This window comes from Citrus sinensis, chromosome 3 (assembly GCF_022201045.2).
Source record: "Citrus sinensis cultivar Valencia sweet orange chromosome 3, DVS_A1.0, whole genome shotgun sequence".
Taxonomy (NCBI): domain Eukaryota; kingdom Viridiplantae; phylum Streptophyta; class Magnoliopsida; order Sapindales; family Rutaceae; genus Citrus; species Citrus sinensis.
In genome coordinates this window covers 47520994-47546074 of record NC_068558.1, presented here as the reverse complement: position 1 = coordinate 47546074, position 25081 = coordinate 47520994, and the positions used below count along the sequence as shown (strand labels likewise).

The window sequence follows — 25081 nt, the reverse complement described above, 5'->3', positions numbered from 1 at the left end:
AAATGCTTCTCCCCGAAGTCTTCAAAGTCCCAGCATTTCGCATAGCCTGCTATTATTGAAGGCCAACGTTGGGGTACTTTCACAAAATCACAAAGTATTTCATTAGAAGACTTGTGATAGCATACACGCGGATTATTGCAGAGGCTATAACACAAAGAAAGAAAAGGAGGTAGGAAAAGAATCCAGCTCTGAAAAAATAAAATTCACTATGAATAATAGTCTAATATTGGGGACATTAACGCCGACTTTTCTCCTCCTCCAATGAAATCAATTACCAATTGGGCTTCAATTCAACTGTACAGACAAGATCAAACCTTACGGCGCTAAAATAATGGAATCTCACCCCTCCAATAATGGTTTTCATTACCACCAGAAGGACACACTGCAAATGTTCTTCTTAAATAAGAAGTCGTTTCAGAAAACTACATTGGTATTGGCTTTGAAATGAACCACCATCATGTCCTGTCCTAAGATGAAAGGCATGCTCTGTTCAGATTTAGACATGCAAACTCTCATGCTTTTGCACGCGCAAGTCATCCTCCAATTGTTCGATGATTCTGGGTGCTGCCTTTGTGAAAGCATCAAGGAGAGGTACGCCATCATTATCTCATCAGCGCAAAAATTTCTATAAAATTCAAATTGGTTCAACCTACTAAAAGTTCTTTAGAAATAAGAAGACTGATCTTGGAGCACATTCAAATGAGCCAGTACTCTGGCTGAAAGAGACTTCATACTACTGTTGCCTCGTTGTGTTAAGTCGACCAACGGCATCTGAGCAGATTTCCCGTACTTTTGTTTAAACTCTGGCAGTCGGAAAATCCTTTCTACAGAATCCAGAGCCTTCTCCTGCAATTTTGGAGAGGGTGAACTAAGAAATCTTACCATACGGTCTATGGCATTTGCATCTTCAAGCACCTTGCTGCCATTCTGTAGTCTTTCACCTTCAATTAATGTTACTAATGCATCTAAAGAAGCCTCACAGGCCCCATGATCTGGATCTTCAAGAACCCTAACAAGTGGTCTAACTGCATTAGCCTCCAAAAGGCAAAAAGATGATTCAATGCCACATAATCCTCCATGAACCTGGCAGCCAATTTCTGGTGGAGGTGAGAAACACCAGAACCCCTTACGCTTCGGTATTGGTCGACTTAGCCCAAGGGAATTTTTTGAAAAACGAGCAAGAGACGTGGCTGCATGTTCTTTTGTCAGGGTGGTTCCATACTCTAGTAACTGAACCAACTTGGGAATAACACCAGCTTCAGCTGCTCTCTTTTGCCATTCCAAGTTTGTCGGAGCAGTGAAACGCCGTAAGGCTCCAACAGCATTTTCAACGACTTGAAATCTATTTGGATCATTCTGCCTTCCATTTTTCAGAAAATTTAAAACAATCGGAAGTGCACCGGCATCCAGAAGCCACTGAGTGAATTGAGGTACTTCCGGAAGTTTAGAGAGAATTCCCATTGCGGAGGCAATCTCTTCCTCATTGTGAGAAGATTGGATGATGGTGACTAAGGTCTCAAGGCATTTCTGACCCACATGCTCCCGGATGATTGCTTCATCTCCATCATCTACCAAGCAACAGAACAACTTCACTGCATTTGCTCTGACATTTTCGTTATCATGCTCACATAGCTGAACTAGAACTGGAATAGCCGAACACTGCCAATTATTAAACCAGTTAATATGGATTTAAATGAAATCCCACAGAAACTGATTATAGAGGAAGTCACACTATGGAGGTATTTGAATTAGGTGTGGGTTGAAAAAAACAGAGACTTAAATAACATGAAAGAACTCAAAAATTAACCTAAACAATGCAATACAAACTGTTTTCACTATATGTCAATATCTAATGCAACGCAGAATTAAAATTTCTACTTATATTTCCAAAGAATAGGCACTAGCTTTCTTTCAGGATGAGGAAACATAAACAAAGACAGAGCATGCATGTACCCAAGCACACACAAACACCTCTTCTTCCATTAGGATGTACCTGTGTTAATGTGGTCTTGATATTTCCTGCAGAAGGAGATCGACACAAAGCATTGAAGGTTTGTAAAATTCTTTGTTGCACATTTGGCCCGGTCAAATTAATTAAAGAGAAGAGCATAAAAATTTCTTTATCAGATTCCAGCAGCGTAACTGGTGTCTGGCTGGACTCTTGGTACATGGTTGATACTGCAAGATGCATAATTGCAGTTGCTGTCTCTTCACGTAAGCTAGAGGATGATGAGCTGTGATGAAGGAGAAGATCTACTAACGGTCCAACAGCACCTTCTTTTATCATCTGCAATCCATTTTGGGGCACACTTGAAAGATTCCGAAGAGCTTTAACGGCCACTTTTTTCATTTGAATGTCACCACGAGAAACCAAGTGAAGAAGTGGACCCAGTACATTTCCTTCAAGCAAAGATGCTTTGTGGTGGTCAGTCAACTCCATTTCAGCCAAGGTTGTTGCCATGCGCATTTTTACACTTTCAGGTCCTGCACAAATAAATGAAACAGCACTATTAGAACATGAATAAAATCCATTGGCTAGAAAAGAAACGATATAAACCTATTCTGCATCTTCTAGCAAATAAATTCAAAGTCTAAAATAACAAACTAACTTGACTCAAAGTCAGAGAAACTATATTGTAACACGTGAAGTTTTAGAACCTGCAGAAAGCCGTTGAAGCAAATGTTTAAAATAATTTGCTTTTGCCATCTGAACCACATTATCGTCAGAGAATGAGAGGTTCTCCAATAGTTCTTGTGCATCTCTGGAAGCTTGATTGTCATCACTGCTTGCCATAGTCACCAAGAGGAGAATGCAGCCCTGAACGTCCCCAATCTGGTCTCGTAATGTATTACAAGTGGATAATTCCAAAAGTAATGCAACTGCCAACTTCCTTTCCTCAATACGACGCCCAAGAGATCGAACAATAGATTCAACTGCATCATCACCATTTGCGAGTCTTTCCTGCAAAATGTCTTCAGTTATCAGGGTAAACAAAATTTCATAAAGCAACCTGCAAATTTTTTAACAATTAGCATACCCACTTCCCATAGTAAAATTGAAAAATAGAATCTAAATCTGCGTAAGGGGTAAATCAACCGCCCACATGCAAGGAAAAAAAAACTCTGAACAAATATGTCTGGAGCTTATAGATCAGTTTAGAATCAAACTCATAAACATGCATAATGATAAAGCAACAACTCATGTTGGACAAAGTTTTACAATGAGTTGAAAGCTTCCTTGTCCTATCTTATTAAGAAACATAACAGCCAAACAAAATTTGAATAAATGGTGGTTTAAGTTAAGAGTACCTTAGTATCATTGCTATCTTTTACCAAAATGTGAAGAATGATAAGAGCACGATTCCTTACATCACGATTTTTGGAACCAAGTAAATAAATAAGTTTTGGTATGTAGTTCTCCAATATTACCCATTCCCGGTGCTGGTCTCTTTGTTGACAGAGATCTTGTAGCTGTTCCAGGCAATGAAGCACTTCTTCAACCTCCGTGGACACGAGTTTTGGTTTCATGGAAGCAATTGTAATCATGGTGTTTCTATCCTTCCATTCTTCAATCGATTGCCTCAGGGTTTTATTTGGCCTTAGAATTGATGTGTCTAGAACAGTCATGGTTAGGGGACACAAGTTGTTCCCATCTGAAAACCATTTTTCTATAGCACTTCTCTCAAATGTCTGTCCCGAAGAAGTCTCCACAGGGTCCACCATGACATCCCGCGTGATTGGGCAATAAAATGATTGGAGAGGTTCCAAAGGCTGGCTACCCAAAGACTTCCGCTTGGAGAAATACTTCATCTCCTTCTCCCTTGGAGATGAAGCTGCATCGGCCCTTTCTAGTAAAGCAATAATCTGATCCATTTGTACAGCCTCTGCTTGATCCTTTCTCATCCGGGAATTTTCAATCTCACTCTTGAATTCATCAAATTCCTTTTTCAACGCTGACCTCTCAGTTGAGATACCAACAGCATCTGCTATCAGAGATAGTAAATGATTGGCATAAGAACGATCAACATTCCTTTCCTGTATTCCAGACTCAACTTTCTCCAAAATTTCTTCTTCAGCTATAGCTGCCCTAAATTCAGCTCTCTGCATATTGTCACAGACCTTCTCAATCTCTTCAATTATATCTGTTGAAAGATCTAGGGAGGCCAAAGGAAGGATACCTAGTGCCTGGCTGATCTCTCTAGCAGTGTCCTTTAAGCGCTTAACTATTGCCCGGCAATTCATTAAGAGATACACTTTGTTTCTCTTGCTGCACTCTGTCGTAAGTTCCTTTGCACCTTTTATTTCTCGATTGAGAATCTCTATAGCACTATTTAAGCCCTCAGAATGACTGAGATCTCTTTTATTCAGCTCTTTTAGGACTGGGACAATCCTTTCCAAATAAGCTGCAAGTTCCTTAAAACTCTCCTTCTTAATGAGAACATTATTAGAAGCAATCATCACCTCTAGAATGGCCTCTACAATCTGAGAAAGCGCTTCCGAAGCTGGAACAGTTGAAGCACTAGTAACCACATCCAGTGCCATCATATCAAAACAACCCAGCAAAAGCTAGGCAGCAAAACCTTCTCTTTCCATGCCAATAGCAACTACAAATGGCAGGAGTCAAATTGTATGGCAATTGTCGACTGTCTGATGCCTAAATCACCCTGCTAAACTTTCACTTGATATGCCTACATTCAGTTCCAATTTGAAATAAGTCAGCCAGCAATTTGATTGGAATAATCACGACTCGAGAGTCTAAAAATGAATTCGTCCTATAAGCCACAAATTAGTTTCTGAGAATATGGAGGACCAAGAAAAATAAAATTGCCGAATCAAAAGTAAGTCATATTCCTTGAGAAGTATAAATAACTTCAATAGATGTGCCTAGTGAGCTTGCGAATTTTTTGGAAGACAAAACAACAAAATCATTACATTGATAATACATTATCGAGTTGTTCCTAATAAGCAAAAGACTGTGCATCTGATGAATCCAATCCCCGAAAGAAAAACAAATCAACTCAGCCAAGCCAGATTATTGCTTGGAGTCAGTTTACGAAATAATAATAATAAATTTAAAATTCACTTACAATTGCCATCATAGAGCTGGTATGCATGTTGTAGACAGATGTCAATTTGGTCAAAGTTGAACAAATGAGATCAAGAAACAAGGAGTTTATTTCATCAACATTCAACTTGAAGAACCAAACTCCAGCTAAGAGGTAAGAGCGAGCAGCAGAGTCAACAAAGTCAACAGATGAAAAGAGTTAATGCCCCTGAAAATTCCCGATTTCAGCCTTGGAAACTGGAAAGGACACGCCTTTCGCCAGCAGCCGGACCAAATAGAAGAGACCCAGACAAACAAACAAACAAACAAGCTTAGCTCAACTTAATAATATGAAAATATAATTAAAAAAAAAAAAAAAGACTTTTTTTTAAAAAATAAATAGAAGTGTTTATTTATGTTTTCTATTTTATTTTATCTGTTGGTTTTCTTCTGTATAAGAAAGAGAGTAGCTGTCGCCCCGGCCCCTGCCCCACCCGACGCCCATCCCATCCCATCCCACGTAGAAAGGATAAAAATGTAATAATAATAGTAACCAACGACCCTCTTCTAAAAACCAACTTACGCGGCAAGATGAAACGACGGAACAAAATTGTCCGTTTAGTTTATGTCATGAAATAATTATAGTTATGTAAATATTTATCAAAATATTTTTTTTTTATCTCATAAGAACTTATGACTAATGATGTATTTATTAATTAATTATTTAGTTCATTTATATAATTATAAAATTATAAAAAGATGATTCATTCCTTATTTGCAAATACTGAAAATTAAATGAAATTTTTCTGTAAATAATATGTCTCTTATTTACTTTCTCTCTCTTTCTCTTTTTATATCGTTGGGCTCTTCATTGATAACTAATTTAATAATTTCTTTATTTTGATTGATTTATTTTTTTATTCTTTTTACGTTTAATTTTAATTACAACCCAAAGCCTAATGCCGGTAATTTATTTATGCAAAGCTAAGCACTGTTAACTACTAATGTGATACTGTAAATCTGCAATTATTATCTTTAGTGATGAGGTATTTAATAATATGTATGTAATCTTCTTTGTATGAATTAATTACGACATCATTCAAATTTCACATTTCATGATGCAGTAGTGCCGAAGAGGCGTTTCATGTCCGACCAAATTGTGACGAGAAATAATGAATGAAGATTCAACAATTGAAGGAAACAATTGCATTTTAGGCTCGTGTCACTTTTGTAAGTTGAAAATCAAATTCAGTGACATTATTTTATGGTTAAAAAAAAAAAATCAAAGACCCGTACACGGCTAACACGTGAAATGGACGGCAGTACTACTAATCTAACCACCATTCAAATATAAAAAGTACCAGCAGACTAGCATTTGTCCAAGATGACTACGCCTAAGCTACGACTTTTCTTTCAAAAATTAATAATCTCCGCGGATTGGTTGACTTGTTCAACATGGAAAATAAGCCACAACCACCTGAGAGTTTTTTTTAAATTTTATCTTCGGATCACAGCTGACCCAGACCCACGAAGGGTCCCTAACCCAATTAGTTTTATAGCTTTCAACTTTTAAGAATCCTCCAGGCAAGTCTTAGATAGCTGGTGGAAAGTTTCCCGGTGATAGCAGAAAAGGAAAAGAAGAAGAGTAAGTAATGCCAATGGCAACGGATGAAGAATTTTCATGTACACAGTTAACACATACATATTGAACAATTTGGAAATTTACAGCCCTCAGGTCAGGACCACCTCTCTACTACTCACTAGGGTCGGCAACGGGATGGATGATGGGTTGATTTCGACCACTAGATTCAAATTCAGCTTCTCCCTACGAAATGAACAGAGAGTGGTTTGGCAGCTCAAACTTCAAACTCATTTTATCAACAAGAAAATAACACAGACGTTCGAAGAATTGGTGTTTAGCTGCGAATGATCTAATTCTAGACAAATGCATATTGTCTGTCAAATGTTCACTTTGAGGTTTCCACGATTTGTCATGGGATCAAAAATAACCGTTTACCTGCAAATTGATGATGATTGATCAAACTACCACCTAGCTATAAACCCATCGGACCTATTCTGACTCTAACAACAACAAAACAACGTTAACAGGAAAATCAAGAACAAAAAATTTTGCTTTTTTAGGTGCGGAAATATTAAGATGATCCAACACACATCTTGCCCTCTGATGCATTGAATCCATGTTGTACAAATTATAATGAACTCACAAGTGCACGAGTCTATTAGAATAGAAGTCAGGAATAATGAGAACGAACTCACATGGATTGCTAGTTTTATGAAAGACAAATTTAACTTAAGCTAATTATAACTCTTAACCTAGTTAAAAATAGAATATTTTGTTTGAAGAGATTTAAACTAAAGATGCAATTAAAATTAGAACGAGGAAATTAACGGAAGAATTCAAGAGATTAAAACTTTTATAATTACCTAATTATCAATCAATTTTAAATTTTGGAGTGACAACTCCAAATCAATATAATATCTACTCATGAATATAAAAATTAAGCTCAATTAAAATTAATTATATATAGTTTTTTTTTCTTCTTTTAATAGTATGATATTTAAGCATCCATTATAAACATATTGAATAACAAAGAGTCAAAATTTTCATAAGCACTCAGTGTAAATAACTTAATGAAAAACACATAATAAAAAATAATCATATATAAACTTTATAAATCCAAGTAGAGATTTAGTGAAATATTTATCTTAACAATTAATAATACACGACAGTAATAATGAAAAGATTTAAAAACATTCAACTAATTATGTGAAACAAAAACAATAAATATTGAAATACATATATAAAAATTTAATTAAATAAAAAGTAATTTATATTATTGAACAACGCATCATCCTTAACCCTAATATAAAAATTTAATTACATATAATTAAATTAGAAATAAAAAAAAATATAAAACCAATATGAGAAATAAATTCAAACGGCTGGCTCTTCTCAAACCCGTGGTTGTTGCTCCATTTTTTTTTTTTTTTGAAGTCTGTTATACACAGATATTACTGACATTACATCAGACATTATAATTAATATTTACAATCATACTATATAACTGGGACCACCATCATACATTGACACACTGAAGTATATGCCCAGATATTTTTAAACTCTCTCTAATATTCGAGGGATGCCTGCTCTACTCACATTTCATAAGAGAGAAACTGTCTTCACTCAATTAATTGATAATTGAGGAAGAATTGAAACTAACCTCCATAATGCTCTTATGGAAGCTCGAACCCTTGTACTCAATATTGTAAGTGCGACTTCTCCCATTGGACCAAAAGCCCATTGGTGGTTGTTGCTCCATTTACTTGAATCAAATTGGGATTTTCATTTCTTTTTAATGCCATGCACGTGGTAACTATAATGGTAATATTGCTTCTCACGTGAGTTTGATGGATCACATGTCAATTTGGATTAAAACGTTAGTAAATTAATTCTTTTAATTCCTTGTCCTCTTAATTCTTAGTCCTTAATTTCCGAAGCCTGCTCGTGCTATAATCTTCTATTTCTCTTCCAATTACATTCCTTTAAACTCATTTATTCTCCAATGCCCAATTCAATTCCCTGTTCAGTAAAAATAAATAAACTAACTAAAAATATTAATAAAAGAGACTTGCCAATATATGGCTAGAGGGGAAATATATCAACATATTATGCCCCCAATCCACTTCCACGATCAGCATAAAACAGACATACCTGACTGAGTCTCTTTACACTTTGAAAACAATTTGGAGCGTGACCTTGTACATATTTCACAATCAAATAACAGAAACAGCAAAATGTTCCCGTCCTTGTTGTTTGACCTAGTCCTTCCCCAAACAGGCCATTAATAATTAAATCACTTCCTAGTCTGCTCAAATAATTTGGACCTTAACAGCTAAGTCATTGATCTAAATCAAACTGGACTCAGTTTTTGACTCTGCTGTTTGCCAAATGCTCGCGCGACAAAGGCAGCTTCAGTTCCATGTGATCCATGTAACAGCTACTTGCCAGTGAATTCCAACCTCGACCAAGGTAGAAACAGCTGGTTGATCCATGTCTCCTAAGTACCATGAGCAATGTGCAACATGCCATGAAAAAGGCGTGGATCTTCAATTAGCAATTTTTTACTAATAATTCATCAAGTGCACCAGCCCCACTATCCAGATCACTAACAATCCTGGTCAAGAGAAAATTCCAGGAATCACTTTCAACACTTCCACTAGCCGTTGCCATTGAAACAACCTTACCAACCTCTCCTTCATTTCCTGACTCGTACAGGCCCTCGATCAACAAAGAAAAACTTGTCTTATTTGGAAAACAGCCTTTATCCAGCATTTCCTCTAAAATCCTAATCCCCTCCTTTGCATTACCAATCTTACAAAAACCCTGAATCAACATGTTATAAGTAAACACATTTGGTTCAACCCCTTTCTCCACCATATCATCCCACAACCTCCCCGCCTCGGTTAACTCCGCACTCTCACACATTCCTGCAATCAGCGTATTATAAGTTAACAAACTAGGAATGGAACCTCTCTCAAACTCATCAAACAACTTCTTGGCTTCCCAAATCTTCCCTTCTTTACAAAGCCAATGAATAATTGTGCTAGAAATGGCGTTATCTGGCATACAATTCTTCCTCAAAAGTCTTTTCCACAACTCGCAAGCATCCTCAACCTTGCCTTCCTCACACAACAAATCAATAACCTTACAACAAAGAGCCGAACTGGGTACGTACTTTCTCTGAAGCATATCATCAAGCAAGTTACGTGCTTCACCTGATTTTTTCCCCTTACAAAAGGCTTCAATCATAACCCCATAAGTAACTTCATTAGGCTCAACGCCATTATCCTCCATCTCATCCATTACCTTGACAGCATCAGTTAATCTCCCTAGCTTAATATACCCATCCATTAAAACCGTATACGTTGTCGCATCAGGAACCCACCCACGATCCAAAATATCGCCAAAAACTCTCTTAGCATTCTCAATATCTCCTCTCCAAACATACCCACCTAAAATTGTCGTATGCGTCACCAAATTAGGCACCATTCCCATTGATGGCATTTCATCTAAAACCCTAATCGCACCCTCAACGTCATCTTTCTTACAAAGTGCTTTAATCAGAATGTTACAAGTGAACACATTCGGGACGACCTTAAACTTGTGTCGGGAATTCTTGAACATCAAATGAACCAAATCATACCTCTTGTTTTGCACTAAAGCGTTTAACAGAGTATTCAACGACCGTACAGAACGTTGCACGTTAAATTTTTCAATGCGCAAAAATGTCTTGACGGCTAATTCAGGGCGACCGGCGAGACCGTAGTTACGAATGACGGTAATGAATAAATTTTCGCCGCATTTGATTTCCGGGTTTTGTTTTAGCTCAGTGAGGAGAGATTCGACAGCGTCGAAAGCGCGAGCGCGAGCGAGTTTGTGGATGATGGAGTGGTAGGTGTCGTAATTGTGGGAAAAGTTGGGGTGGAATTTTCCGGCGTAGTGGAATATTTGGAGGGCAAGATCGAGATTTTGCTGACGGAAGATCATGGAGACAAGGCGTTTTGGGTAGAGGCGTTGGGGCCAGGGTTTGATGGGGGGTGTGACTGTGATGGTCGAGAGAGAACATCGTGCGCCTCCGATTGATTGGAGAAGGCAACTTGGGGCTGTGATCTTCTGGTGGAGATGACGCAGCATCGCAACCCCAACTGAACAGAGCTCGAACTCAAGAGAAGCAGTTACTGGGTCTTGGTCCTTTTGGACTTGGAGAGTTGTATTAAAGCGTTTGCCTTTTTTTGTTTCCCAACTTTTTGGTAACGAGCAAATCATCTGTTTGAAAAGCCCAATTGATTATTTTATGCCCAAAAATCGTTTTTTCATCGAATTAAATTTTTAGACAATCAATTTTTATCTCCCATTTTATATATATTTAGATGTATTTTCTCGTATTAATCAGTGCACCCGAGGGTTTTTGCACTAATTTGATATCACCAAAAAATAAAAAATAAAAAAATAAATAAATTACAACACTAATTGTGAAGGACTGTTAAGGTAACCTTGTTGAGAATACAACAATCTTTAGTTATACAGCAACATAACCGTTGCGTCAGCTCTATAAATTGCAATGAACATGATTAAGGATAGGATGGCACTCCCTCCTGAATCAAATTTCTAATCTTGACTTGTGCAGCCCCACAAAGGTTTTGAACTCTCTTAGCAATATAAAAGAGTTGATCTTCCTCCATCTTCTTTGCAGACGAAACAAACACAACTCGAGTCCCAATCAAGTCGTCATAGATCCTCTGAAATTCCTCCAAAACATCACTCACCATGGCCACCTTATTTCTCTCAATCAGCATCCTCAGCAGAGCCGCCAAATAGCTATTAACTTTCCAACTACTCAACAGTTCCTTCACTATTTGCCCCTTGTCTTTATCACCCACAAAAGGGTCAGCACAGACAGCTTGAATTTGCTCATTCTTGAGCAACCTTGATAACTTTAGGACGTCCCTTTGGACAGCTTCAAGTGAACTGTGGCATAGAGCTTTGTCTAGAAGGGCTGCAGCGTAGCCGCTGGCAGGTTTCTGATGGCTATTTGGGGAAGCTGACTTGGGAGTTGAGGTTCCGGAGGAGGAAGTTAACGATGGATAACTATTAGAGAAGCTCCTGCGAGTGAAAGAAGCGGCAGTTTTGTTGGGTCTGGTTGAGCTGAGGTGGGACTGGTGTGGATGAAACTGATGATGAGATTGGGATGTGTTTGGAGGAGCTTTGAAGTTATGTAATTCTCGAGGTGTTGAGTGAAGAGCTGCAAATTTGAAGGTGGAAACAGAGCTTGAAAGAGTATCCATGGATACAAAATTGCGGATGGAAGAAACCAAACTTTTGTCCGTTGGCCTTGGGTTGGGTGGAGAGGAAAGAAATCTAATATAATTTTGTTGTTGTTGTTGTTCTTCTTCTTCTTGTAAGCAAAATTAGATGTGGACGAGTTTCAGCCACAAATGTTTTACTTTCTGCGAGATGTGGCCCAAGGCTCAGAATGTTTTGGATTGGGTCGCATTGGGACTTCGACGTTGGAGCCTGCAAATCACATCCTGACCTGTGATTAAAGCGGCCTTCAAAGCCTGAAAATGACATGTGATGTTTATTTGTTTTCTGTGTTGGTTGTGTGTATCCTTCATCACTTTTTTTTTTTGAAAAGAGTATCCTTCATCACTTTAATAAGCCAATCCTGAGGAGCATTTGTTTTCCGTGTTGGTTGTGTGTATCCTTCCCTTCGTCACTTTAATAAGCCAATCCTGCATCAAGTTACTTCGTAAATCAGTGAATAAAAAGTTAGATAATGTTCGAGACATTGATGATGAGTTTACTGTTTTCACTACTTCATTATGGTGAATATTTTCGTTCAACGAAAATTATCGGAAAAATTAAGTAGTAATTTTTCAACAACAAAAGCAGCTCAGCTCTCTCATAAGGAATGAAAATTTGCAGTTTTATAAAACTATTTTTATAAAAATTAAGTAGTAATTTTTCAACAACAAAATCAGCGATGATGTGGAACCGCTGGAAAGGAAAAGTAATCCGGCAATTTTCTTCCAGAGTAGGAGGCCCCATGTCATAACTGCATTAGTATTTTGTCGGTGCAAGCATTAGAATGTCCATTAATTTTTTTTTCTTCAATAAATAAATAAACAAATAAAATTGAACGTCCATGAATTCAGAATATCGTATGTTTGAGTTTGATCCCACTCACTTACCTTGAACCCCTAGAATAGACAACTCGCAGCCAGCCCCGCCATGTTGCGAAAAAAGCTGAGACGTACCATCTATAACAAAACGGATGATTAACAATTAGAGTAAACATTAAGTCTTCTTTATTTATTTATTTTTTTAATGTAAAAGAGAACTGCAAGAAAAGGAAAACTGGATTTTCAAATATCAAATACAAAGTTTGTATTAAAACTATTGTGAGTCATTTATTCATTGGTGCTATGATAATATAAAAAAAAATTGAGCATCACTTGCTAAGATCATGTTATGTTGCATTTTATACTTTTTGTCACAATCTAACTAGCATAAATTTAGAGCAATTTTAGGATACTTCGGTAACTCTTCTTTTATCAGTTTATATATATATATAATCATTTTCATATGCGAACACGCATATTTTTTTAAAATGAGAATACACTTTTAAATCATGTTATTTAAAAGAGTTAGTTATTGAATAAATTATAAAATCATGCGGTTTTAAAGTGTTAAAAATTAACTATTTTAAACTCCGTATTTTTAAAATGTGTCTGCATGAAAAAAATGCATACGCGTTATATATATATATATATATATATATATATATATATATATATATATATTAAAATATAAATAATAATAGTAATAATAATAATAATAATAATTTTTCAACCAGTGATCCATAACTTTAATAAAATTAGAAATTAATTAAAAGACAAAATAAATACAAACTCCAATGCACTATATTTTATCATGTAATGTGTTAAAATTTAGTTTTTTTTATCTTTTAATTAATCCCAGACTTTATTAAAGTCAGGGATACTGATTGGAGCAACCACGCTTGTCACCATGTTATTTTATTTTTACAATTGTTACATTGTATCTAATGATTATAACAGATGATCTACTTTAAAAATGCTCCAATTTAACTGCACCCAAAATAAAATCGTTGGCCCTACCCCTAATTCATTGGAACACCAGTGAAATCTATGTGCAAAGCTTAATTAATTTATTTGTTTCACGTAGATTATAAACACCTCAATGCGACAAGCCGACAAGACATAAAGAGAAAGCTCCTAATCGATCCGCGATTAAGGACCAAGACCTAGACCAACAACTGTTACTTTATTACCTTTTTGAACCACTTCAATCATGTTTTTTTATCGAGGAGCCATGGATTATGCCGGGAATTAAGACAGCCGAGTGCATAATTGCAATTCGTTCGCAAATCCCATTAAAAATCCCACTTGGCAGCAATTAGATATAGCTTTTTGACAGACAGACAGGGGGTCAAACCGGCGCGAAGTTTCTTTAAAACATGAAGTACCAAAATTAATTGATAAAACAATAATGCACGGCTTGTCGTCGAGAATGCATTACAAAGAGGACAAGGACTGCACAGTGGGCGTAGACATCGTTTTCATTTTTATTTTTTATTTTTTACTCTTTTTTTTCACTGGCGAGGCTGTGACCGAAAAACCTTGAACCCGGCTTTAGTTTGTCTCCTCATCTTTTTAGACGTTAATTTTTTTTTCCCTCTTCACTTGCCCCCACTTACACCCACCAACACCAAAAGCCAAGACCAAAGCAAAATCAATATATCAAATATTTCATTCATACATACAAGAGGAATATTTAAAAAGAATACATCCCCCTCCAGAGTGAGAATTTTTTCTGGTGAAAGTGAAAAAAAGAAAAAAATGAACGAAGAAATGAGTGGCGATGCCACCGATCATCGTCATCAACAACAAGAGAATATGATTCCTGACAAAATAGACTATGTGTTCAAGGTAGTGGTGATCGGTGACTCGGCCGTGGGCAAGTCTCAGATTCTTTCGAGATTCACCAAGAATGAGTTTTTCTTTGACTCGAAATCAACCATTGGCGTCGAGTTCCAAACCAGAACTGTCACCATCAACGGCAAGATCATCAAAGCCCAGATCTGGGACACTGCTGGCCAAGAAAGGTTTGTCTTTCCGTATCGCGAAATAGGGTCCAAAGCTGAATGAAAGTTATTTAACCATTAAGTCTTGTTGCGTTTGCGTTTAGGTACCGGGCGGTGACAAGTGCGTACTATAGAGGTGCCTTAGGGGCCGTAGTAGTGTACGACATCACGAAACGACAGTCGTTTGATCATGTGGCTAGGTGGGTGGAGGAACTGCGCGCTCATGCTGACAGCTCCATCAGGATCATACTGATTGGAAACAAATCTGATCTTGTGGATATGCGGGCAGTTTCGGCGGAGGATGCTGTTGAGTTTGCAGAGGATCAAGGCTTGTTTTTCTCTGAGGCATCCGCACTTAATGGTGACAATGTGGATACTGCCTTTTTCAGGCTGCTCCAGGAAATTTACGGCGCCGTTTCTAAGAAGGAATTGGAATGCGGCAACGGCAAAGTTGATGGGCCGCCGATGCTTGCGGGTTCCAAGATTGATGTTATCTCTGGGGCTGATTTGGAAATTAGTGAGATGAAGAAATTATCTACTTGCTCTTGTTGATTTTTCTTTTTATTATTATTATTATTTAAAAAAAAAAATGTAACGTCGTACATTATTATTGAGTGAGATTCCTTGTATATTTATTTTCTTTATTTCGTGGCGTGTTTATTACGTTCGATTTGGTGCTCTGTGATGTCCTTTTATGTTTGAATCGATGAGATAAATAATTATGACAAGTATTTATCTCGTTTAATTATTTATGGTATATCATTAAATAGGACTCAACTATCTTCTGATATATTTCTTTATCGTTATTATTCTATTTTATAATTACATTTTACCATTTAATACTTTAATTCTTATCATTTTATTATTAAATACCTAGCTTTATTTTAAAAAACCTAACTTTTATTTTTTAAAAAATGATGACGTTGCAGGGGTATGTAAAGTACTTCAATTTAATAAATTTAATCAGCAGTGATGATTTAATACCAAAAAGAAAAAAAGAATGTGGTAATTTCTCAATAAGACAATACAATTATTTACTATTATTAAATTAAATATTATAATTGATGTGTACTCATTAAATTGATTTAAATAGCCAATTACAAATGTTAAAAGAGCAAGCAACAAAGTTAAAATAATTTTCTTAAAATAATTATTTATTTTTATTAAATATATTACTGCAATTTATTTGTATTATTAAAATTAATATAAAATTAGCATCAGTTTCTTGTTAGGGATCATCAAATACCACTTAATATTTTTTGAAAACTTTGGTGGTAAAGTGATATGTTAGAAAATATTATCTGGGCATTTGATAATATCCCTTCTTAATATAATCATTTAATTTCAAAAATTTCAACATTGAAAAACATTTGATAATCCAAATTTTTGTTTCCTTATTTTTTTTTTAATTTTGAAAGATAAAATGAAAATATTTAGGTAGAATTCGATAACATTCCACTATTTATTACACCAGCATTTGAATTAGGCAAATATAGTCGGTCCAACTATTCTTCGGGCTAAAGCCTATGTTTACAGGCCGTTGGACCCAAGCAAACTACTTTCACTGGTGCAAAAACCAACGAGCTTTATATTTGAAATTGTATCTACTGCAAATTTATCCGATTGCAGAAGTTTGAATCCAGGATGTGGTCTAGCTTGGCTTCAAATTAATTCGAATCCAATCAAATTTGAATTTTAATTGGATTGAATTATCAGTTCTGTTTTTCAAGGTGGCCCGATGTGTTTAACGGAAACACGGAATTGATTAAGTCATTTTAAAAAAAAATGTAAAAATGACCAAATTGGATTTAATATATATCTATTTAAAGAGAGATTTTGGTGGTTTAAGAGCATGGGTACCTTAAGCATTATTAATTGAAACACATGCATGATAAAGAGTGAATGAAATATAATAATTTCATTATTTCAAAAAATTAAATTGGAGTTTGAAGAGTCCAAAGATTTATGAACTCGCTTTGGGAAGTTTGCACGTTGCTTCGCACATTATATGTCACTTTTTTGATTGACCTTGTCACCTTAAATATTTGACAGAACTCCGGCTGATTATACCCGAAACTTAACCTTATTGAGTGACTTATAATGTAACTCTGAATGATTTGTTAGGTGGATGAAAAACCTATACTCTTTTGGCTTCTTGAAGAATCTTTTATGCCTTTTCAAAAGGAAAGAAGAATTCTTTATTGATCAGTTGAAATATTCTTTATTGAACAGTGGGCACCATAAAAAAAATTAAATCAAACCCGCGAGTTTGTTATTAAATACTGAAAGAAGCAATACCATCGGACAATCTAACATGTACAGCTTGGTAGAGGAAAAAATCTGCAACTGCAAGAATTGTCAAATATAATATTTTCCTTCATTATTCACCCATTTCGATCTATCAAGTGAGGACGTGAAGTGATAGCATTGCGTGTTAGCTGGACTTGTACTCTTGTCCATTTTTAATCCTTCGAAATCAAACCAACACTACTTCGGTTAGGTATTATCGGCGATGACTTTTTAACTCATATATATATATATATATATCAATAGTTTTTTTGTCCAGAATCTTAAAGTACAGGAAAAATTTTAAAACCGCGGAATTTTAAAGGCTTAAAACTTAAAGTGTTTAAACCGCATGGTTTATTCGTTTTCCAGAATATTCCCGCAAGAACACAGGTATATATAATTCTAAGGAATAAATCGAATAAATTGTTTCTTACAAATGCAGTAGTAGAACTTGACTTTTTGGCTAAAATTTTTGGATCAGAATTCTTTCATGATCTGATCATTTATTGAGCAAATAATTTCATTACTGATTGGTAGTTAATAAATAAAAAAGTAAAAGAAGTTAAATTTTACCCATACATTATCACTAAAAAATACATGATAAAATATCTTTAAAAATTTAGTTGAGTTCAAATAAGAAGAGTATCATATTCCATAATTCTTTCAAGCGCGTGGCTTAATAGTTAACAATAACGATTCATTACCTTTGAAAGAGTTCACATGTTTGCGTGTGCGGGCATATTTCCGGACGAAACAATGCAATCACACACTAGGATTTGGGCCATTCGTGCGATCTTATGAAATCATGTTATCGCATTCATTCATGCCTGGCGTATATGTCATATTCATATAATAAAAATTGCAAAGCAACTTTTCTCCCATACTTACAATTATTGAATCATGCTCCACAATTATTACAAATACGCAATCATAGATCTATATAGAAGCTTACACGAACTGTCACACGAGCATTGAAACAAGATTTCATGTTAATTATTCCTTAAATTCGGAAATAATTGGGGTTTAATTCATCACTGCTTCTTAGAAGTATCCATTTATAAAAAATATTGTCTGATTTTATCAGTAAACAATGTTAAATCATTTTAAAGGCGGCAGACTTCGAAACCCGCAAGCCGTAACTCGCGCGGTCGCGGGGCAGCTCTGGGGGTGGCTTAAATATTCATTTTGTTTCTGGTAGTAGTAGCTACTGGCTGTGAAATTCGGTTCCGATACAGCAATTAAAATCGAGGATAAGACGTGATATGACATTCTCCGATATCAGCTGGACCAGCTGGCTTTGACCACCCTCCTTAATTTTCTGATATCAATTTTATCATGCATCGTTTGTTCTTTAGCAATTGTCATATATATATATATATTGTTTTTCAAAACTGTTTGAATTGAAATTTTGTCCAACTAATCTTTTCGATTGTGGACCAATTGGAGAGACGGGACTTTCATTTTGGCTTATCCCGGACGACGGCTGAAAACAAGTTAACAACCAGAAGAAACCAGAATTTTGTTAAACGTTGATCTCGAATTTACTGTATTAAATAAATCACAGTCAAATGTTAAAGGAAGCGTATATTTATGTAGAATTTTCGAATTATACTTAATAGACATCTTAATCGTACTATAAACTATAAAGCTTATCGATTTCATATTTCCAGTAGACATGAGATTGTAAATTTGTAATATCCATTCCGCAAGACTATAAAAATTAAAAAAAAAAAAAAGAAGAAGAAGTTGACAGCCAATGAGACAAACCCTCCTCACATTCATTTTTTTAATTTTGGGTAACGAATAATGAACTATGTTCCACGTACAGCCACATTCATGATTCTTGGCTATGCTTTGGTCCAACAGTATGTGTCTAAAGAAAAGATGACTACCACAAGAATAGTTAGAAAATGATGAAAACTCCTTGGCAATCCGTAGCAGAAAAGGAGCAGCATCGCAACGAGAATAGAGTAATGGACGAATTTCCCTACTAAATCATAGAGGTTCAGTGACTCAGTTCTAGTAGTCAGTGGTTCGGACCACTTGCAAAAAAGATCAGCACCGATCTCTAATTTCAGCCCCCTCACTCAATGGGGCGCACTATATATCTGGGTTTTTGAGTACATATTATTAAGATACATATTTTGAAGAGAGAAATTAATCGATTTCAACAAAAACATCAAGGCAACAAATTAAAGATGAAAAATAGAATATCGTATCTATTAATTTATGTTGTTCCTATGTATAATCACCACCCTCAAATTAAAGCTTACCATGGTGCCAATTTTTTACATCGTCGATTACAAAATATGAACCACACGATCAACTATGGTTTTCGGCTGCAGCCAAATCGAACGACTGAGATTTTCTACTATTCTTCAACGTCAATAAACCGTACAACTTTCTAAACTCCTTGACAGTATTTTCTCTGCTAAATACCCCACCGTGTTCACCCGAATCGGCATCCGTTGACTTCTTTGACCCGCTTTTATCCAAGCGCCGTCCGGCATTCGCTGCCCCCCTCCCCTCGCCGTCGGTTTGCAAAGCCGTGATCACCGATTTCAACGCCCGACTAGGCGAGTTCCGGTTCGCAATCATCAGCTCGCCGATCTCCGCCGGGCTCAAACTCGAACCGTTTTGAAAGATCTCTTCCACTTGAGGAAACAACTTGTGATCTTTCAGCCCTAAATAACTGCTCGCTAGTGTTTTAAACGAAGAAAAATCGCACAGAGGAAAATGAATGTGAACGTCAATGCGTCCGGGTCTTAAAAGGGCCTGGTCAACGTGATCTTTGCTGTTCATCGTGAAGACCATCACTCGCTCCTCGAAGCAGCAGGAATTCAAAACCCCGTCCATGAAGTTCAATACACCCGATAAGCTCACAGCCGCTGGTTTCTCAACCAGAAACCGATCAAGATCCTCGATCAATATCACCGACTTGCTCGTGGTTTGCAGTAACAGGGATTTGAGATCCGCGTCATCAGCGACTCTGGAAAGATCGACATCGTACACGTCGTAGGACATGAAACTAGCCATGGCAGCCGCGAAGCTTGATTTCCCGGTTCCGGAGGGGCCGTACAGTAGATAACTCCGTTTCCAGACACGGCCCAACCGATGGTAATAGTGCTTGGCCTTGAGGAAAGACTCAAGATCGGATTTGACCCGATTTTTGAGATCGGTCTCCATGGAAATCGTGTCAAAAGTGGAGGGATGCGTGAATGGAACAGATCTCCACCGCCCGCAGCAGCCATCACGATCGTTTCTGAGATTGACGAAGAGCCTCAAATCTCTCTTTTTCTTCTGCTCGAGCTCGTCGGAAACCGCGTGTATGTGTTGGAGATAAGGGCGGAGGATTCTTCGTCTGTCGGCTTTCCTGAGCTTCAAAACGAGGGTTCTGGCGGTGGCGGAGTCGTCCTGGTTGGCCCAAGAAAGTGGAGCTCCGAGGAAATTGTCTTGGATGAGCTGGTTTGGATCGAGGCCGAGGACGATGTCGTTTGATTTCTTGCCGGTGAAGAGGTTGGTGAAATCTGAGTCTTCGATTGAAGTTAAAGAATTTAAATAAGCATACACTTTGCGGTAGAGTTGATTCTCCTGCATGCCTTCGTTGAATTCTGGTACCTTGAAGAACTGGTGCACGTGCAAACAATCTTCGATGAATCTCCACCATTTTTTCGCCACAAATATCAAACCGGTCTTGAACAATAACACGCGAATCATAAACAATAAACAACCAATTACCAACAATACGATTATCGCCCTCATCATGACTCACGACTGACGAGGCAAGCAGCTGGCTATACAATCACAAAAGCCTAACTCATGTTGAGATTGAATTAATTCTCAAAAGAAGACCGAACGACGGAACCCGGTTCAAATCAATCAAATGAGAGATGATCCCTAAAAGAGGAGACAGGCGGCGGCGGATTGCCGGCAATGTCAAAAAAGAGGTAGAGGCAGGAACGAGAGACGAATTACAACAACTACTAATTAATACGACGACTAATTTTATCAACCTATTGTGTTAATTTATTAGACGGCATATGAGGGGAGAGGATGGAGAATTGGAGATGATGATGATGATGATCGATTAATAATAAATAAAATAAAATAAGATAAAATTGCTATTTGTATCTCCGTCAAAATTGTAGCTAGCTGCTAGCCAGCCAACCAGCCTAAATAAGAAGTCATTAAAATGGTCGTCCTCGTATATACATTTTTTATGTGTTTAAATTTCTTTAGAATTTGTCTTCTTTACACACACGGTTTGGCCACGTTGGAATTTGGAATTTTCGCACCTCATTTTAGTTAATTTACATAAAATAGCCGAAATATTTGATTCGTTAAAGTGGAACTTTAACAGATCAAAATCTTGATTAGCGTAAAGTCTTCTAGATTTCGACCGTAGATCCCAGCCCCAGCCCATCTTTTCCCTAAAGGGTGGTGCCTCTGAATTTCTTTCATAATGGGATGAATGGGGGTATTTACGGTATTAAACATGTCAGTTTGAACATTATTAAAAAAAAATAAAATTTGCAGCAGAGGTTAAGGGAATCATTTAGATAATTATTTTTTCATTAATAATGAAGAAAGTAGCTCGTGTGTCTTATGCATTATCCATGAGTAATGTCGTCATACCATTAGCTAGTTAAGAATTGAGATAATTATTGCCGGAGTCGAGTATCTTGTGAATAGTTATATAATGAAGAGTCGTCCCTCACAAGCCACAAATCACAACTGAGTTATACAAATGCTGTTCACAGCTCCCATTCTTTTTGGGTCAAAAGAAAAGGAATTTTGTTTCCCCCCCCCCCCCCCCCCCCCAAAGTTTTTGGTCATGCGTATTGCGTAGGGCAGTCCTTCATGCTTAATTCTTCGACATAAATGAATAGATCATACAAATAATATTTTGCCCCAAAAAGGAAATTTTTTTTAAAAAAAAAAAAAAAACTCTTTTATTTGAATATATCATCTCGTAATGAATTTCTAGCAAATAAAAGTTCTTACTGTGATTTTATGGAAATGATATTTAGCAAATGCTAGGGAAAAGTTCCTAATTCTATGATCTCAACAATCTTTTCCTAATATAAAATTCGACAGATTTATTGGTTGTACTAACTCTTTATGTTCTATGAAATTCTAGTATGTATAATTTATTAGATTATAATACAATTATAATAAAGTTAAAAAATTTTGCATATTAAAATTAATATATACCACTTATTTTTTTACTGTTTTGATAATAGTTAATAACTCCGCAGCATAATTTTATTGTGTTACACTTATTTTCAAATACACTTTTATTTATATTTGTTATAAATAAAAATAAATCATATAAACAAAAATAAAAATAAAGATTAAGTAATAAAAATAAGAAATATATGTTTTGTTATAAATAAAAAAATTAATAAAAAGATACTTTTCTCATACTTTTTATTATTTTTTAAACATCTCTTTTATAATAAATATGTATCTCATATTCTCAATACAAATTATATAATAAATGACTCATTTATCCTTCTTTTCCTTTAAAGTGTTTGTGCCAAAGGAATTTTTAAATATTATGAAATTAGTAGGAGAGTAATTGGTATATATTAATTTCTGTAGAAGAAAACCAACAATCTCCCCAAAAAATTATGTGCCTCATAAGCTTATTTCAATAATATAATGTGAAGTAGAGTTTATGGTTAAATTTTTATCATTATCAAAGATAATCATATATAATTAAGTTTGCTTGAAGCTTTCATGGTGGAAGATAACAAAGTACAAACTTTGAAAATTTATTTACATTAATAATAGCTAAAATACATAGTTTGTATTCTAATTAATTGATATGATATCTAATGTATTATTCTTTGAAAGATGGAGTAAGATTATCATATTAATAGAAATATAAAGCCAACTAATGCTTAACACAAAACAAGAAATAATTGGTGATAAACAGATTGGGATGCAAATTATGTATTACAGCTATGTAACCATAATATTATTAAATTTCAAATTATCATTATTGAGATAATTTCTCAGCATTGATGAATAGGCACATCAAGTGCCATGTCGTTTAGGCTATTAGACGGAATACTTTTTAAATAGTTTTGTTTTACTAGCAATCTAAGTTCAAATCTTGAGATACCAATTTTGAATTCTAATTTTTTAACATATTATTTCGGTTTTTTTTTTTTTTCAATTCTAAATTGCATTAATTAAAATGAGTGCATTTAGTCGCACTTATCGAATAAAATTATACGGCTAGTAAAGACTCAACCAAGTCCACAATAGCAACATATGATAGTTGAAATTCATGACTTTGATCATAGTTTTTTTATAATTTGAATAATAGTATGTTTGTTCCCTCTACTTGACTTCTCAAAATATGGAACAGACAAACAACGGCTACCGAAGACTACTCATTGCTTTGTTCTCCTGTAATTTTCATTCGTTTGAAGAGACCAAGTAAATTACCCAATAAGCTTTTAACAAATGTCGAGTTTTGAAATGATGATATTTGAACATTTCAACTGCAATCTAACTGGCATCAAACCGAAGGCTGGCTACCATTTTGAGCGTCTCTAAAAAAATTTTCAAATATGATATTATTATTATTTATTTAAAAAATCACATGAATATTTAAAATTTTAAAAAATATTTTAATTAAAATTCTTTAAATAAAAAAATAATTATTTCTCTTTAATTTTATAGAGTTACTTTCTCCCTTTTTAATTTATATTTTATTATTTTTATTAAAGAGAGTGAGAAGTACTTTAATTACTATTTATTTTACCTTTGAAAAAAATTATTTAATTAAAATAATATTAACATATTTTTATTTAAATTTTTTTTAAAAAAATAACATATTTTTTCATTCTCTTTTTTATCACATAAAAAAATAAAAAAATATTTAAATAATAAAATTAATAAAATCTTTTACATATACTTTTAGGCACTTACACTTTGAATCTTGAACAGACGAGCTCAATTTGTCATTAAGGACGTTTTGGTTTTAACTTTTTTTTTTCAGATAAAACTATTTTGTTTTTCTATTAAAAATAACTAGCGGCTTAAATTGATCCCAAGTGGCAGATTGATGCTCCATGCATGAGAAGACTTGGAAACAGATGCCGATTGAAAGGATCATAATATTTGATTTCTCGTTTTTTCGTACTACTTTTTGGCATTTCGTCTTTTGCGGACATAGGAATTTATAAAGTACTTTTTACGAAAAGAGATCACGAGAAAGTCAATTTACGAGAAAAAAGCACTTTTGAACCACGAAGACAAAATATAAAAACAGAATATTAACCTTCTTGCGGCTCTTTAAATTTCAAACCCCTTTATTCCCACGGCGTGTTCCCATTAGGGATGGCAATTGTACCGTAAACTCGTAAATCCACCCAAATTCATTCGCTAAGACCCATTCGTTGTGGGTAATTTTATCCATTGTGGGCATGTTTAGTATTATAAATTAAAACTCGCACATGGATGCGGGTGAATTTGGTATTAATCTTATACCCGGTGGATACCCGCATGGATATCCACCAAACCCGCAATAATTTTTTTCAAATATTTTTAATTTAATTTAAATATAAAAATATATAAAGAAAATAATGTAATTAATCAAATTACTAAATAGCCAAAGGCTCAAAGTTATGTATGTGTGTATATGGCTCATCTCCTATTCTAAAGTCATAACCTAAAGAAAACTAAAGACATTTCCCTTCGAATTAGTATTTAAAAATATTAATCTTAATTATTATTATAGACATTGTGTTGGATGGGTGCTTATAGTGGTGAATAAAATGAATATCTTCTCTTGGATCTTGTTTTAAATGATAATATGAAATGTAATTATTATTTTTAGATATTAGTTTGTGCTTTTTAAATAGATTTGTGTAATTTATACTTAAATTTGAGAATTTGTGTTGAATTGATGTGGAAGTTTTACTTTTTTTATTTATATTGTTTAAATATAAAATTGAATATGTTATATGGAATTTGAGGTTATTATTATAAATTTTTATATTAAAAATTTGTGATTTTAAATACG

General features: G+C 35.2%; 5 protein-coding genes across 6 annotated transcripts; 1 reads left to right on the top strand and 4 right to left on the bottom strand.

Moving 5' to 3' along the window:
- Positions 1-189: 189 nt before the first annotated feature.
- Positions 190-5403, bottom strand: LOC102610848 (U-box domain-containing protein 44). Of its 2 annotated transcripts, none has more exons than XM_006491266.4 (5): positions 5088-5403; positions 3430-4688; positions 2659-2962; positions 1994-2484; positions 190-1659 (listed from the first exon to the last, which is right to left on the bottom strand). In XM_006491266.4, the coding sequence occupies exons 2-5, from the start codon at positions 4543-4545 to the stop codon at positions 664-666; spliced, it is 2907 nt and encodes a 968-aa protein (XP_006491329.1). In that variant the 5' UTR covers positions 4546-4688; positions 5088-5403; the 3' UTR covers positions 190-663. The 2 variants fall into 2 exon arrangements, with proteins under 2 accessions (XP_006491329.1, XP_006491328.1); XM_006491265.4 differs by having other exon boundaries at positions 3310-4688; positions 5088-5402.
- A 3277-nt stretch (positions 5404-8680) lies between these two features.
- On the bottom strand, positions 8681-10945 carry LOC102611347 (pentatricopeptide repeat-containing protein At5g16420, mitochondrial). The gene has a single exon (XM_006491267.4). The coding sequence runs from the start codon at positions 10890-10892 to the stop codon at positions 9177-9179; it is 1716 nt and encodes a 571-aa protein (XP_006491330.1). The 5' UTR covers positions 10893-10945; the 3' UTR covers positions 8681-9176.
- Positions 10946-11096: 151 nt separating this feature from the next.
- LOC102611636 (ATP synthase delta chain, chloroplastic-like) lies at positions 11097-12214 on the bottom strand. The gene has a single exon (XM_006491268.4). It carries the CDS (start codon positions 11909-11911, stop codon positions 11198-11200), a length of 714 nt encoding a protein of 237 aa, XP_006491331.1. The 5' UTR covers positions 11912-12214; the 3' UTR covers positions 11097-11197.
- Positions 12215-14335: 2121 nt separating this feature from the next.
- On the top strand, positions 14336-15499 carry LOC102611936 (ras-related protein RABA3). Its single transcript, XM_006491269.4, has 2 exons — positions 14336-14772; positions 14856-15499. Exons 1-2 carry the CDS (start codon positions 14507-14509, stop codon positions 15301-15303), a joined length of 714 nt encoding a protein of 237 aa, XP_006491332.1. The 5' UTR covers positions 14336-14506; the 3' UTR covers positions 15304-15499.
- A 3733-nt stretch (positions 15500-19232) lies between these two features.
- LOC102612235 (AAA-ATPase At2g46620) lies at positions 19233-21227 on the bottom strand. The gene has a single exon (XM_006491270.4). The coding sequence runs from the start codon at positions 20803-20805 to the stop codon at positions 19363-19365; it is 1443 nt and encodes a 480-aa protein (XP_006491333.1). The 5' UTR covers positions 20806-21227; the 3' UTR covers positions 19233-19362.
- Positions 21228-25081: the final 3854 nt, after the last annotated feature.